This window comes from Pongo abelii, chromosome 12 (assembly GCF_028885655.2).
Source record: "Pongo abelii isolate AG06213 chromosome 12, NHGRI_mPonAbe1-v2.0_pri, whole genome shotgun sequence".
NCBI lineage: Eukaryota > Metazoa > Chordata > Mammalia > Primates > Hominidae > Pongo > Pongo abelii.
In genome coordinates this window covers 77,159,746-77,177,087 of record NC_071997.2, presented here as the reverse complement: position 1 = coordinate 77,177,087, position 17,342 = coordinate 77,159,746, and the positions used below count along the sequence as shown (strand labels likewise).

General features: G+C 40.8%; 1 protein-coding gene across 24 annotated transcripts in view; it reads right to left on the bottom strand.

Annotated features, from left to right (window-relative positions):
• Positions 1-17,342, bottom strand: part of CLHC1 (clathrin heavy chain linker domain containing 1) — a 62,068-nt gene that overhangs the window by 42,813 nt on the left and 1,913 nt on the right. For 18 of the 24 annotated variants that reach the window (XM_063713432.1, XM_063713433.1, XM_063713436.1 and 15 more), the window contains exons 2-3: positions 9,423-9,681; positions 4,970-5,157 (exon numbers count right to left, since the gene is read on the bottom strand). In XM_063713432.1, the coding sequence (XP_063569502.1) occupies positions 4,970-5,157; positions 9,423-9,599 (365 nt within the window). In that variant the 5' untranslated portion in view covers positions 9,600-9,681. Of the gene's footprint in view, positions 1-802; positions 993-4,969; positions 9,682-11,559; positions 11,908-17,342 lie in introns of those variants that run through there. The other 6 variants (XM_054547553.2, XM_054547556.2, XM_024242479.3 and 3 more) reach the window with 6 other exon arrangements.

Below are 17,342 nucleotides of genomic sequence, written 5' to 3'. Positions count from 1 at the left end.
ACCTGGTGACTACAAACAACAGAAATTTATTCTCTTATAATTCTGGAAGCCATCAATTCAAAATCAGTATCACCGGACCAAAATCAAGTGTTGGCAGAGCCGTGCTTCCTTCAGAATCTGTTCCTTGCCTTTTCCAGCCTTGGGACTGCAGGCATTCTGACTTCATCACTTCAGTCTCTGCCTCTATGGTCATACCGCCTTCTCCTCTGCCTATGGCAAAGCTCCTGTTTCCCTCTTATTAGGACATTTATGATCATATTTAGGGCTTACTTTTATAACTTCCCTATCTCAAAATCTTTAATCACATCTGCAAAGACCCTTTTTCCAAATATGGTTAACATTTAGGCGTTCTAGAGAGTAGAACCTGATGTCTTTGAGAAACTTTATTGAGCCTACTACAGTAATTTTGATCCTAGAGCTAGAGGAAGGACAGCACTTCCCTGAGATAAAACTAAGTTTATCCAGAAATGAAAATTTTAAAGACCAAAAGGTAGTATAAACCTCTCTTAAGCATTATTTGAAGTTTTCTTCCTAGTTATGTTGGCCCAAGGGAGAAATAACATATTAAAATACACGCAGAAAAATTATTTTTGACACTTGTTAAAGCATAGTAGGGAAGACTTTCTTCAAGAGGGGCCATGCCAATAGCTATAGGAACCACTACAATGGAGAATGATTGGACTCAATCTGAATATGACATGGGCAAGTGGGAAGTGATAGCTAAGGAGCAGGGTGGGGTCAGTGGACGACAAATTACTAAAAGAAAACATCAGATGTGAGGAGAGATTCTAGATAAACTGACCTAAGAGGATTCTTGTTGAAGGCAGGTCACGGTAACTAAACATCACCTGGAGGATGGTTGGGGGATCACATGTCATGGATCGGGGGTTCTGGCTAAACTTACTTCACAGGATTCTTGCTAAAATTGAATGGTGCAGAGATGAATGTGGAAGTCCAAAAGTCAGGCCTAGTTGAAAAGGGTTCAGGAGAGCCTGAGTAAAATTTGATCAGGAAGAGAATTTTTGTCAATATATAAATGTCACAGGGTTTTTGGCAAATTAAAAACAAGTTTCTGCTGGGCGTGGTGGCTCATGCCTGTAATCCCAGCACTTTGGGAGGCCGAGGAGAGCAGATCACGAGGTCAGGAGTTTGAGACCAGCCTGACCAACATGGTGAAACCCCATCTCTACTAAGAATACAAAAATTAGCTGGGTGTGGTGGTGGGCACCTGTAATCCCAGCTACTCGGAAGGCTGAGGCAAGAGAATAATTTGAATCCAGGAGGCAGAGGTTGCGGTGAGCCGAGATCATGCCATTGCACTCCAGCCTGGAAGACAGGGCAAGACTCCGTCTCAAAAAAAAAAAAAAAAAAAAAGCGAGTTTGTCAGTAGATAACTGCTGGCTGCTGCTTCTGATTATTATATAGTGCTCTTGGTAACTATTGATGGCTCAGAGTAACAGCTTGCAGTATTTATGAGAGGATTGTGGAAATAAAATATCCACTGACTTTATTCCAAATAGATTTGTACTTATAAACAAAAGGTATGTTAAAAATAAGCAGGTTTTCAAAAGAAACTGAAAGCAGATACTTGAACATGAATTTTCAGAGTGGCATTATTCACATAGCCAAAAATGGAAACAATCCAAGTGTCCAAAAACAGACGAATTGATAAACAAAATGTAGCATATACATACAATGGAGTATTGTTCAGCCATAAAAAGGAATTAAGTTCTAATACATGTTACCACATGGGTGAGAAAGTATCTAATTGTTGCTCCTTTCTATGCTAATTTTATGATCTCTATTTTTGACAACTTCACTAAGATGAACCTAGTTGAGTATTTCTTAGTATTTATGATGCTTGGGATTCTTTGGGTTTGTTGAATCTGTGAATCGGTATCTTTCACATATTTTCAGTGTTACATTTGGTAAATGATGGATAAATTATTTTCATAGATAATTTTAAGTCAACTTGGAAAACTATGCAAAGTTTGACCTCCATTTCTGGCAATATGACTGGCCAGATGTTGAGACAGACCTTCCTACTGGGGAAAAGTACTACATAATATATTTTTTAAAAATCTTTCCAAAAGCATTAGAAAGTCAAAATCAGGGCAAAATCTAACAGAATAAAGAAAACTCTCAGCCGTTATTTCTTCAAATATTGTCTTTGTCCCATATTCTCTTCATTGTAGAGCTGTGATTAGACATAACAATATGACCTTCTCACTCTGTCCTCCATCTTTTTATAATAGCTTTATTGAGATATAGTTCACATACTTCAGGAATCATCCTTGTAAAGTATATATAGTTCAAGGAATTTTGGTATAGTTGTGCAACCACAACCACTATTTAATTCCAGAATATTTCATTGGCCTCAAATAAACTGTGTACTCATCAACGATCAGCTGAGTAAAGGGCAATTTTCCTTGCGGTCCCAGGGGTGGAGCAGTTTACCTCTGGTTCACCCTATGATGATAGCCTTTTAGCATCCTAGCTTTATATGGTGAGTGTTTCCCAATAGACTATACCAGGTGGAGCGATCTTGGGCTGTGCTTTTTATTCTGCATGCCGTAGTAAAAACTGAAAATTATGGTCACTAGCTTTTAAAAAAATGTTCTCGGGGCCAAAGCAGTTTTAGTGCTCCACTTATCTTTTGTCTTCTGTTAGATTTTGCCCTGATTTTGACTTTCTGATGCTTTTCGAAAGTTTTTTTTTTTTTTTTTTTTTTTGAGACAAGAGTCTCGCTCTGTCACCCAGGCTGGAGTGCAGTGGCGCGCGATCTCGGCTCACTGCAAGCTCCGCCTCCTGTGTTCACAGCATTCTCCTGCCTCAGCCTTCCTAGTAGCTGGGACTACAGGCACGCCCGCCACCAGGCCGGCTAATTTTTTGTATTTTTAGTAGAGACGGGGTTTCACCGTAATAGCTAGGATGGTCTCGATCTCCTGACTTCGTGATCCGCCCGTCTCGGCCTCCCAAAGTGCTGGGATTACAGGCGTGAGCCACCGCGCCCGGCCTCGAAAGATTTTTGAAAAAATATATTAGGTAGTATTTTTCCTCAGTAGGAAGGTCTATCTCAACATCTAGCCAGCCATATTACCAGAAATGGAGGTCAAACTTTGCATAGTTTTCCAAGTTGACTTAAAATTATCTGTAAAAGGCCGGGCACGGTGGCTCATGCCTGTAATCCCAGCACTTTGAGAGGCCGAGGCGGGCGGATCACCTGAGGTCAGGAGTTCGAGACCAGCCTGGCCAACGTGGTGAAACCCCATCTCTACTAAAAATAAAACAACACAAAAAAATTAGCTGGGCATGGTGGCAAGAGCCTGTAATCCCAGCTACTTGGGATGTTGAGGCAGGAGAATCGGTTGAATCTGGGAGACAGGTTGCACTGAGCCATGAGCCAAGATCACACCATTGCACTCTGGCCTGGAAAAGAGCGAAACTCCGTCTCAAAAAAAAAAAAATTATCTGTAAAAATAATTTATCCATCACTGACCAAATGTAACACTGAAAATATGAGACTACTTAACAGGATTGAGCATCTTATCCTCTCCCAGTAGGTTACTTACCTTTGTGAATAACAGGATTAAGTGCTTTAATTCAGATAGTAATCATGAAATTGTACTATTAAACCTTCCATGGAGGAAATTACCTGGAGCAATTACCTGCATCCCTTATTTATTTTATTTTATTCCTTTTTTTTTTCTTGAAATGGCGTCTCACTCTGTCACCCAGGCTAGAGTGCAGTGGTGCAATCATGGCTCACTTGTCTCCATCTCTCAGCCTCAACCAATCCTCCCACCTCAGCCTTCCAAGCAACTGGGACCACACCCAGCTAATTTTTTTTTTAACTTTTTTGTAAAGAGAGGGACTCACTATGTTGCCCAGGCTGATTTCAAACTCCTGGCCTCAAGCAATCCTCCTACCTTGGCCTCCCAAAGTGCTGAGATTACATACAGGTGTGAGCCACCCTGTGCGGACCCTCATTTTATGATACAAAATGTGCTTTCAATTATACTAAGAGGGCCAGGAGTGGTGGCTCATGCCTGTAATCCCAGCTCTTTGGGAGGCGGAGGCATGCAGATCACTTGAGCTCACAAGTTGGAGATCAGCCTGGGTAACATGGTGAGACCCCAGTCTCTACAGAAAATACAAAAATTAGCCTGACATAGCAAAACTCTATCTCTACAAAAAAATACAAAAACTAGCAAGGCGTGGTAGCTTGCCTGTAGCCCCAGCTACTTGGGAGGCTGAGGTGGGAGGATCACTTGCACCTGGGAGGCAGAGGTGGCAGTGGGCCGAGATCAAGCTACTGTACTCCAGCCTGGGCAACAGAGCAAGCCCTGCTTCAAACAAACAAAAAGACTATAACTAACTGCCCACTCTTGCCTTTTTGGCCAGCACAGTGGTTCACACCTTCAGTCTTAGCACTTTGGGAGGCTGAGGCAGGAGGATTGCTTGAGCTCAGCAATTCAAGACCAGCCTGGGCAACATAGTGAGACCCCCATCTCTATTTTTAATATTAAAAAAAAAAATTAGCTGGGCATGGTGGCATGCACCTGTAGTCCCAGCTATTCAGGAGGCTGAGGCAGGACAACTGCTTGAGACCAGGAGGCAGAGGTCACAGTGAGCCAAGATTGCGCCATTGCACTCTAGCCTGGGCAACAAGAGTGAAACCCTGTCTCAAAAAAAAAATAAATAAATAAAAAAAATAAAAAAAAAATATATATATATATACACACTAAGAGGTACTATAAAAGTTCTCAAACAAAAGTAATATTTTTTAATTGATGTAAGTAAACAATACAGTAACTTCAAGTTACTAGGAGAAGGTAACATAAAAATGCATCATTTAAATAAAATTGAAATTCAATAAGACTAAGAACCACCGGCTAGAGTTACACTGGCTAGTTATTATAATCAAGCAACAACTACCATCTTTTGGGCTAGTTACTAAAATACTTACTTTGCTTCAAGTTGGATTGTTCTTTTCCTGTGATATACCAAAGCTGTAGGCTCTGCTGCCAAACCTTTAAGTTTTCCATGAAGACAAAATGTAGTTCTTCGGCCTTTCTTTATTGTCTCAATAAAGGCATCATATTCTTTTTTGATTGAAGTAAGAATGGATTTGTATGCAGTGACGTGCTCTATTACCTGAAATATTATTTTTCTGCCTATGGTATTGTTTTTTTTTCTAGAAGACTATGGATTGAAATTCTTGCAAATAACATTATAGATTATTTTTAAAATGAAACATGATTAGCAATTAGAAATCTAAACTCTACAGCAAGCTCAAACATAATTGGACACTAAAGGCAATATTTACTAAACATGTGCCCTTTGTGGAACATTACAGTAGATAATGTGGAGTTTAAATATGAGAGGAAAAAAAGGCCATTTTTGTTCTACTTGGTATGAACACATGCATTATATGATTTCAGTTAAAAATAATGCTAGTTCTAATTTTCCCAGTTCTTAATCTTTTAAATATAATTCTGTATCTTCTCTTACTCGCTCCAAATCTAGTCTCTAACTTCATTTAAACCTTAAAATCCTGGATTCTCTTCACCTCCTTATTTCTCTAACCCATCAGCTCCTATTGGCTCATCAATATTCTCAATGTCTAATTGCATTTCTATTCCCAGGATGTCATGTGCACCTGTAAAAAACCCCTCATCACTATACATTCGTGGCTTCAAATGGTGTTTAGGCACAGAAAATCTCTGGAAGGATAACAGAAGAAAACAGAAACTGGGTGCCTGCAGAGAAGGACAGGAGAAGTAGCATCTCAGATGAGAAGGTCCAGACTTTCCATTGTACAATCTCCTTTACTGGTTTATTTATTCATTTATTTTTTGTTAATCTTATATATGCATTACCTATGTAAAAATAAAGAAACATTTTTAAATAAGTCAAAAAATAAAAATAGAAAAGTTATAAATAATGTATGGTTTCCAAATTCTGCACACGAGGATTTCAGAGGGATTGATGAATACAGAGAATAGACAGGCTCAATCCCTAATTTTCCCAGAAAGCTGCAATTATGCTTTCTATTCCTGCTACATCTCTAGCCTCTGGTATCCCCCACTGGCTTTCTTTAACTAGGCAATATCTAGACAAAATTATCTAGGAAGGCATCTGGTCTATGAGCAAATGATATAAGGAGATTATTGATCTCCTGGCAAGTGCCAGGAGAGGAATATTTGAGTGGATGATACTTGTGGTCTTTTTGACATGACCTTACTACCTATCCACCCAAATCAAGAATCCTTAATAAAATAGAGCTCATCAATCTGCGGCTTTCCAAATTAAGTACCCTGTTGCTCCTGGCCATCTACTTCATACACTCCTCTGATATGCTCCAACAATCCAAGACAACTCAGATATATTAATGAGTAGATAATAAATATGTAGTGGTATCATTCACGATCAGCTCCCAAGTCTGTTTGCTAGAAGAAACAGATTTCAGAAGAGCACTCATGGGAACCTTTAAGAATGCACAGAAAATACACTAAAGTAGAAATATGCAAACTGGCACATCACAGGATGAATACAGCTGGCAATTTTGCTTAACCAACATAATATTTTAAAATTTAGGAAATTTCACCCCAAAACCACATTTTCAACTTCTCTTGCAAACTCCGAAAAATCTACCTACATGGAACCCCTATTCCTTAATGGCAATAATACCTGGAGCTTTCGATTACAATCTCCTTTACTGGTTTATTTATTCATGGTTTTATTTATTTATTTATTTATTTATTTATTTATTTATTGTGGTTTTTCATTTTACCACAATCCCCACCATTCCTTATTCTCTTATAGCCAGCCCACTTAACTCTTTTATATTACCTTGGTGGCCTCTGCAGGCATTTAAGTTTGAGACCCCAGCATTAAGGCTGCTACTAAATCCAAGAAAATAACCATAGCTATATTTACCAGGTACAGGGGTCTAAGGAAGAAGAGGAATGGTTTTCATTCCACCTCAGCTCCTACATATGGATCTGAACTATTTGTACAATATGCTACAGGAACACAAAAGGTCAGCCACTTTACAGAGTCCAGCTACCTCCATATCCCCGCCCCCCTTTTCTTTTTTGGTAGAGACAGAGTCTTGCTATGTTGTCCAGAATGGTCTCAAACTCCTGGCCTCAAGCGATGCTCCTACCAATCCTCCCAAAGTTCTAGGATTACAGACATGAGCTACTACACCCAGCCCAGTAAGTCATCCATTTCTAAAAAAGTTCATTCTTCCAAGTTTTGGTCTTCTCTGCTTACTAGGTTTTTCCCTCACCCTACAGTCCACTCCCAACTCTTGGTATGAGTTTCAAGTCTTCCTTGCTTTGATTCAGGTATGATTCTCCAGGTCAAACCATCTATCTTTGATTTTAAACACAATTTGGTATTTGTTCCCCAATTCCAAGTACCCAGAGATGCAAGCTGACACTTTTATCTTCTGCCCAACTAGTTCCTTTTAAAAGGGTAGGAAGATCAAAGAAGACAGTCATTAATAGTTCATTAACAATCAAATGTGCTAAAATAATGTGAAAATGAAGAAGGTAAATTATCTGTTATCAAGAAGCTAGAAGAAAAGTTTCTCAAAGTACCAAATGATTTCCATTTCTAGATCCCCTCTCAGTCCTGAAGAACAGAATTATTTACAAGGTAAAATTTACAATTATGCAATGTGCAAATAGTACAAATGGAAATCTTTTCTCCTCACCAGGAGAAAAGAAACAGGGACCATATATGTCAATATTATTTTCTATTTAATACCATATGTTTTCTCTAGGAATTAAATTTACCAACAATACCTCCAAAATGACTTCACTATAACTACATTAATGTAAAGCAGAGAGCTCCTCATGTAAGAAAAATTCTGACAAGTGTTAGCACTTGGGCATGCAAAGATAAACATGTTATAGTTATGACTTTCCTTTGCTAATTTCACACAGTAGAGTTGCAGCATGACTCTTGATATTTATAAAACCTATTCAATACATTACCTTTATTTAAACATTCATGCAATACATTCCTTAATAACTAAAACACCAAGAGCAATATCATTGATCCTAACAGCATATAAAATGAAGCTAACCTGCCAATGTACCACTTCTAAAAGATAGATTTTCTGTATGATATAAAAGGAAGAAAAGACTCTGTTTCTCTATTTTATACTCCTATGAATAGGTATCAACTTTCCTTATTCTACTGGTAGGTATATATCACTATCTGAAGCTCACTTTCTCTTAGAGTGAGGCACTAGGTTTTTATTTAGAGGAGAAATAAGAGTTATAGTGTGTAATGTTTAAAAATTAAAAGACTGAGTTTCTATTTTGCCTGTGGCTGTTTTCTCAGAGACCAACAGTTTACTGAAGTCTTAAGGTAAATACTTCCTCTGGCAAAGAGGAAAGAAGCTGATTGCACTTATTTCACTGTCAGGGCATCTTCCGAGGATGGGGTGGAAAAAAAAAGCTGCATAAATAAATGAGGATTGGTGGGCAAACTGCAATTGTTTAGAAGGATAATAGGTATTTCTAAAACCTTGAAAAGCAAAATCAAATATGTTCCACAAAGTTAGAGCATTTTCTAAGCTGATCTCCATACTTCCAATATTAATTCCAGTCTAATTCCTTGTAAACCATGACTAGATAATTCTAGATAGAACTCCAATCCACAAGGAACCTCAATTTAATGTTAGATAAAATCTAAACCAAGATTTTAATGATACCACAAACAAACTCAAAATAACAAGAAAGTATTATGTTCCTGCTTGCAGCCCAATTCCTAACAAATCAGATGATACTTTTAGATGAAAAGGTCAAAATTATTATCAGAGGGTACATACAGCCAGGTAGTTGATCAAAAACTGATACCAGGGCTAGGCACTGGTAGTTCATGCCTGTAATCCCAGCACTTTGGGAGGCCAAGATAGGAGGATTGCTTGAGGCCAGGAGTGCAAGACCAGCCTAGGCAACACAGAGACCTTGTCTCTACAAAAAATTTTAAAAATTAGTCAGGAGTGGTGGCACAAGCCTGTAGTCCCAGCTATACAGGAGGTTGAGGCAAGAGGATAACTTGAACCCAGGAGTTTGAGGCTGCAGTGAGATATGAGTGTGCCACTGCACTCCAGCCTGGGTGATACAGTGAGACTCTGTCTTTAAAAAATATATAAAGGAAACTTATAATCTGCTCTCAAGCTAAAATAACTGAAACACTCATTCACAGTCAGGCAATACAAATCCAGAATTACATTTTTCCCATTCATGCCTTTCTGAGAAATTGGATGAACTTCTCAAAATCAGCAAATGGAATGTGATCATTCAAACAGTGGTGTTACTAAGGCAGGAATATTGGTTGTCAACATAGATCATTGCTATCCTCATGAAAACTTAATTGTCTTAAGAGCATTATGATACCTTATCAAAAACATTTCGGTATATGATGTAATATTCATCAGCAGGTCCTTCCTCACTACAGCCCAGTCTTTCAGTTTCTGTAATTATGTATCTTTGCATACTTTCCAAAAATTCCTTGTCATTTCTACAAATGATAGGTGGGAGAACTGCATGTTTTCTTATTTGATGAACTGACATATTTGACAATCTGCACACTTGTTCACTGAAGAACAGCTAAATCTTGACCTGCTCTTGCAACAAAGCCAAAACTTTGATAAGCCTGAAAGAAAAAAAAGAGCATCAATTAATATAATCATTTTTTAAATTAAGTCAAATATTGATCTAAAAATGCATTTTTTTTAGAAAAAAATTTCCGTCTGTCTCTGTGATAAATACTTCAACCTATGTATTAAAAGGTCTATGCTGCCAAGCGCGGTGGCTCATGCCTGTAATCCCAGCTCTTTGGGAGGCTGAGGCAGGTGGATCACCTGAGGTCCAGGAGTTCGAGACCAGCCTGACCAACATGGAGAAACCCCGTCTCTACTAAAAAGACAAAATTAGCCAGGCGTGGTGGCGCATGACTGTAATCCCAGCTACTCGGGAGGCTGACGCAGGAGTATCGCGTGAACCCCGGAGGCGGAGTTGCGGTGAGCCGAGATCGCACCATTGCCCTCCAGCCTGGGCAACAAGAGCGAAACTGTCTCAAAAAAAAAAAAAAAAAAAAAGTCTATGCTATTCCACTGCCATATGCTGCTGCTCTGGGACAGAAATACCAAACACCAGTCAATGAAGAGCTCTTCTCTTGCTAACTATGCACAACTCCTCTCACATGTATCATATAATTGATGGTTTCTTATGTATAATTCACACTTTCTAATAGAAGGTTTGGTATTTTATATTTATTTGTGTCATGTGGGAAAACTAATTTGTAAGCCTCTTGACACAAACAAGGTCAACTATTTTACGACCCCGGCGCTTATCTGGCCTAGCTTCATCCAGCACACAATAGCTATAAATAATGTATTTATTTTTATAATAAACTTTATTTTAATTCTCATCTTTAATATTAAAGTACCAAGCAAAAAGAGGTCCGGACTTCTGCTAAAATCCATCCCTCAATGATGTCAAAAATAACAGTATTTTTCAGAGTATAGCTTTCAAGCTGCCGCATTACACCACTTTCAGTAAAGAATCATGGGCGGAGGCGGCCCGGCGGGGGCGAGCGCGCTGTGGGCCGGCCCCGCGCAGCCTCAGGGCACCTCCCGCTCGCCGGGACTGGGTTCTCCGCCGGCGTGGCCTGCTGTGCCACGGCCCAGGGAGCTGGGCCGAAAAGGTAGCCCACAGGCAGACAGATGCCAGACCAGACACAGCCGGGAACCCGGCCAGGCGCATGACCCTCAGGGCCGAGGCCTGAGTGAGTGCTGCTCAGATGTGACTAAGAGGGATGACCTCCTTCAGCGAGGCAGCTCCTAAGAGGCCACCTGCAGGTCCGTGTGGGGGAAGACGCCATGCTGTCTCGGGACCATGGCGCAAGGTAGATGGCTGCGATGGTCTGTAAGGAAAATCACTGACGGCAGCTGCCTTCTGGAGCCAGTCTGGAAGGTCTAGGGCGGGATAGAATTACTTCCCATCCTTATGTGATGCTTGGAAAATGGTTTAACCTTGATCATGTACTATGTTTATAATTAAAAATCCAAAGAACCAGCTAATGTTTGAAAAAGGAATCTTCCACTGAAACATTTGGATACCTGACATTCTCCCAGGGCACTCTGGACCCGGCAGTGGTTGGGGTCTCCTGGGAAGCTGAGTGCTGGCTTACAGCCAGCCTCTCCAGTTCCCTCAAGCTCTGGCTTCAGCTCGGGCCCCTCCAATCTATCTCCCCCGACCCCAAGTCAGGAATGCTGTGGGCTTCCTGCCCTCACCCCGCACCTCATGACCATCACGCTGCCTGCCTGCTTGCCCCCTGCCACCTCCAATTCAGTCCTGGGTGCCTTCGAAGCCCGGCCCCACTGCCTGCTTGCCCCCTGCCACCTCCAATTCAGTCCTGGGTGCCTTCGAAGCCCGGCCCCACTGCCTGCTGGGGGGTTCCTGCAGCATCCCTTCCTCCAGGCTCCCCATCTCCCTGAAGCTTCCAGGTAGCAGTTGGTGGGGCACTGACCTGTGAGCTCTGGAATGTCTGCTTAGAGTTCTGAGAGGCAGGAACTGCTGTCTTTGTAAGTACTCAACGCCAACTGTCACGTGATGAAGGAATGCATAAAGAGTTTTTACTGAAAGGCCGAGCGCGGTGGCTCACGCCTGTAGTCCCAGCACTTTGGGAGGCCGAGGCGGGCGGATCACGAGGTCAGGAGATCGAGACCATCTGGCTAACACAGTGAAACCCCGTCTCTACTAAAAATACAAAAAAATTAGCCGGGTGTGGTGGCGGGCGCCTGTAGTCCCAGCTACTCAGGAGGCTGAGGCAGGAGAGTGGCGTGAACCCGGGAGGCAGAGGTTGCAGTGAGCCGAGATCACACCACCGCACTCCAGCCTGGGCAACAGAGCGAGACTCCGTTTCAAAAAAAAAGAGAAAGAGTTTTTACTGAAAAAAAATAATAATAATTGTCCAACTGAAGTTGGATACAGAAGTTGGTTCCTAAGATTTAGTCACATTAAGTTCAAACAGAACTCTTGGCTTGCTTAATAATGGCTGGCAAGGCAAAACATTGTAACTTTTTCCCTAATTACAGAAGCATACTCCTGGTATAAAATTTGGAAAATATAAACCAAACAAAATTAATGAAATAAATATCTATTTAATATTTTGGAATATTTCCTTCCAAACATTATAAAACTTGAAATTAAACTCTATATTCAGTAGTGCATCCCATTTTTTTCACTTAATATTAAAAGCACTTTTTCATGTTGTTAAATTGTTTTTTAAAACATGACTTCTAAAGCTTACACAGTATTTCATAGTATGATGTTCCATTAATTTATTCCCCCATTGTCAGATATTTTCACTATTTCTGTTTTGTTTTGAGACAGTCTTGCTCTGTCGCCCAGGCTGGAGTGCAGTGGCACAATCTCGGCTCACTGCAACCTTCACTTTCTGAGTTCAAGTGATTCTCCTGCCTTAGCCTCCCGAGTAGCTGAAACTAGAGGTGCAGGGCACCATGTCTGGCTAATTTTTTGTAATTTTAGTAGAGATGGGGTTTCACCCTTTTGGCCAGGCTGATCTCCAACTCCTGGCCTCAAGTGATCAGCCTGCTTTGGCCTCTCAAAGTGCTGGTATTACAGGCATGAGCCACTGCACCCGGCTGCTATTTTCACTAATATAAACAATGCCATGATAAGTAAGTGTCTCAATCAATTGTATCATGTTCTGGCAATATAACTGATATCTGATTATGTGAATAACATATACAGCCTGTAAATACTGCCCATAGCCATATACAGAAGAGGAGACACCAAAATAATTCTGAAGATTAAAAGGCCAAAATTATCTTCATGTTGATGAACTGGATAGCAACAAGTCAATTTATGAATTAATATAAAGTAGTTCCAGCAAGGGAATAACTCATTAATGAATAAAGTTTTCCTAAATGAGAAATACATTTTTTTATTCATTCATTCAGCCAGTATTTATTGAGTGTCAACAAAGCACCAGGCACCATTTCACAGCTAGGAATTCGGCAATAAGTAAGATAAGGTCCCTGGCTCCTTGGAGCTCATGATCTGGTAGGGGAGACAAACTATAAATAAATAATATAATTTCAAATAGTAAAAGATAACCGGCGCGGTGGCTCACGCCTATAATCCCAGCACTTTGGGAGGCCGAGGCAGGCAGATCACGAGATCAGGAGTTCAAGACCAGTCTGACCAACATGGTGAAACCCCATTTCTACTAAAAATACAAAAATTGGCTGGGCGTGGTGGCACACGCCTGTAATCCCAGCTACTCAGGAGGCTGAGGCAGGAGAATCACTTGAACCCAGGAGGTAGAGGTTGCAGTGAGCTGAGATTGAGCCACTGCACTCCAGCCTGGGCAACAGAGCAAGACTCCATCTCAAAAAAAAAAAAAAAAAAGTAAAAGATAAAAGTCAAAAGAGGAAGAAACGGGTGTTATCATTAGGGAGGGGGTAGTGACATTTGGACACCAGTGGCTTCATACAGTATTACCCTTAGGATAAAATCCAAGTTCCTTTACTTGGCCTATTAGTCCCCTTCAGGAACTAATGACTCCTGTTCTTTGACCAAATTTACTCTCTTCGTGTCCCTGTCCTTTGCCCCATATCCCCATTCCCACACCCATGAACTTCCTCTCTTACCTTAGGATCTTACATAATTCTCTCCCCTCCCTGCAGACCATCCTCCTATATTACCCCCAACCCCCAAAACACATACATACTATCACTTTGATTCACTTGGCTTTTACTCTTTCTTCAGCTTCAGGAAAGCTGTCCTGGATTCCCTTAAAATTGGTCAGATGCCACTGCTATGTTCTCCCATAATACTGTGCACTTCCTCCATCATGGTATTATCCTTCCACCACACTGCCTTACAGACTTCCTGTTTATATTCTGTCTCATCTATGAGGTTGTAAGCGTGACAAGATCAGGAAACAAAATGTTCTCATTCCCCATTATCCCTCCTTTACCATATGCATTCAAGTGCACAATGCAGTTTCTAGCAGAGCAGTACTCAAACATATGTTTGCTGAATAATCAATAATCACTGAACAATAATCTAGTCTATTCATAAGACATTGGACTTGTGGTGCTCTCAAACCAGAACACAGCTAAAGGGATTGTTCCTTAACATCTACAAAATGCCATCGAGTTACATAAACCAACCAAGATTACCATTCATTCATTCATTCATATTAGACATTTAGGGATATGTTGACAAGTCACAAGGGTTCCCAGTCAAGTGTTCCAGGTCTAGTAAATGAGCCACTGCTACAAAGCAGAAAAGGCAGGGTGACAGAGGTGAGCACAATGGGCTACAGAAGGCCAGAGGGGCATCTCATCAGCCTATGGAAGGGGGCAAGGAAACATTAGGGAAAACATCTAGTAAGACAAAATCTAGGGCAATGCTTAAGTTGTGCTACATTTATTTACTCAATATTTGGGGGACACCTATTGTTTGTCTGCCATTATTCTAGACAATGGAGACACAGGATTGAACAAAACAAAGTCCCTAATCTTATAGAGGTTACATTCATGTAGAAACAGACAACACACAAGAAAAAAATAGGCCAGGCACGGCGGCTCATGCCTGTAATCCCAGCACTTTGGAAAGCCGAGGCAGGTGGATCACTTGAGGTTAGGAGTTCGAGATCAGCCTGGCCAACATGGCAAAACCCAGTCTCTATTAAAGAATACAAAAATTAGCTGGGCACAGGGGCTCACACCTATAATCCCAGCTACTTAGGTGGCTGAGGTATGAGAATCATTTGAACCAGGGAGGCGGAGGTTGCAGTGGGCTAAGATCATACCACTGCAATCCAGCCTAGGTGACAGAGGGAGATTCTGTCTCAAAAAGAAAAAAAAGAAAGAAAGAAAAAAAATTATATATATATACAGAAATATAGTATGACAGATGGGGTTAAGTTGTATGAAGAAAAATAAAACAAGGTATAGGGGATAGAGAGTAAGGAAGGTGGGAGGATGCTATTTTCTATAAGGGCAGTAAGTCAGGAAAGACAAAAGACCTCACTGATAAGGTGACATTTCAGAAATCTGAAAATAGCAGGTCATGTAGATTCCTGGGAGATGAGTGGTTGAGGCAAAGAGAACAGCCAGTCCCAAGGCCTCGGGGTGGGACAACACATTTGAGGAACAGCAAGAGGGCCCATGGGGCTAGAAGAGAATGAGAAAGGGAGAGAAGAGATGAGATCAGAGAGGTAACTGCCAGATTATGTAGCATGTAGGGTCTTGAGGGCAGAACTACTATCAGTCTAGGGGGTACCTTTGTGTGGTTTAGAAAAAGAGGTCCCTTTCTCTGGGCAGACTTGGCAAGAGGAGCAACACTGGACTGTGGCCTCTACTTGTTCCAGCACTGGAGCAACAGCCTCACTTGTAAGAATTTAGGCTTTCCTCTGAGTGAGATTCGAAGCCTTTAGAGGCCTGTGTGCAGAAGAGTGGGACAGCTGACTTAACATGTTAAAGAATTGTTCTTCGAGAACATTTGGAAATGGAACTAGAAAAGGCAGAGATGGAACGATCTACCTATGTTACAGAAGTCAGAGAGTTGAAGGCACAGTTAAATGAAACACTCACAAAACTTAGAACTGAACAAAATGAAAGACAGAAGGTAGCTGGTGATTTGCATAAGGCTCAACAGTCACTGGAGCTTATCCAGTCAAAAATAGTAAAAGCTGCTGGAGACACTACTGTTATTGAAAATAGTGATGTTTCCCCAGAAACGGAGTCTTCTGAGAAGGAGACAATGTCTGTAAGTCTAAATCAGACTGTAACACAGTTACAGCAGTTGCTTCAGGCAGTAAACCAACAGCTCACAAAAGAGAAAGAGCACTACCAGGTGTTAGAGTGAAGTAATTGGGAAACTGTTCATTTGAGGATAAAAAAGGCATTGTATTATATTTTGCCAAATTAAAGCCTTATTTATGTTTTCACCCTTTCTACTTTGTCAGAAACACTGAACAGAGTTTTGTCTTTTCTAATCCTTGTTAGACTACTGATTTAAAGAAAGAAAAAAAGCCAATTCTGTAGACACCTTCAGAGTTTAGTTTTATAATAAAAACTGTTTGAATAATTAGACCTTTACATTCCTGAAGATAAACATGTAATCTTTTATCTTATTTTGCTCAATAAAATTGTTCAGAAGATCAAAGTGGTAAAGACAATGTAAAATTTAACATTTTAATACTGATGTTGTACACTGTTTTACTTAACATTTTGGGAAGTAACTGCCTCTGACTTCAACTCAAGAAAACACTTTTTTGTTGCTAATGTAATCGGTTTTTGTAATGGCGTCAGCAAATAAAAGGATGCTTATTATTCAAAAAAAAAAAAAAAAAAAAGAATTGTTCTTGGCCAAGCATGGTGGCTCATGCCTGTAATCCCAGCACTCTGGGAGGCCGAGGTGGGCAGATCACCTGAGGTCGGGAGTTTGAGACCAGCCTGACCAACATGGAAAAACCCTGTCTCTGCTAAAAATACAAAATTAGCTGGGCGTGGTGGCGCATGCCTGTAATCCCAGCTACTGGGGAGGCTGAGGCAGGAGAATCACCTGAACCCGGGAAGCAGAGGTTGCCGTGAGCCAAGATTGTGCCATTGCACTCCAGCCTGGGCAACAACAGCGAAACTCCATCTCAAAAAAAAAAATAATAGTAATAATTGTTCTTGTTGCTCTGTGGAAAACAGATTACAGGATGCAAGGGTCAAAGCTGGAAGTGCTGTTAGGAAGCTACTGCAATAATCAAGGCAAAAGATGATGGTGGCTTGAATCAGGGTGCTAACAATGGAGGTAGTGGGTAGTGTTCTGCATATATTTTGAAAATAAAGCCAAGATCTGCCAAGGTAGATAAGATGTGGGATATAAAAGAACAGTCAAGGATGACCATAAAGTTTTTGGCCTTAGTGACTGGAGAAATGGGAATTGCCATATATAAAGATGGGAAGAGCAATTTCATGAGATTAAGCGTTTGGGGCCTGTCCATTAGAGATGTTGAGTAGATAGCTGGATATGTGAATATGAAGTTGAGGTAAGTGGTCTGAGTGACAGATAAGTTTATGAGTCATTTCCATATGATGATACTTTAAAAGTTATTAAACAAAAATGAGATAACCAAGAAAATGCAGACAAAGCAGAGGTCCAATGACTGGGCCTTGGGGATACTCCATGGTTAGAGGTCTCGCAGATCAAGAGGAAACAGCAAATGAGCCTAGAAAAGAGACTCCAGGGTGGCAGAAAAACTGAGAGGTGAAGTCTTTGAAA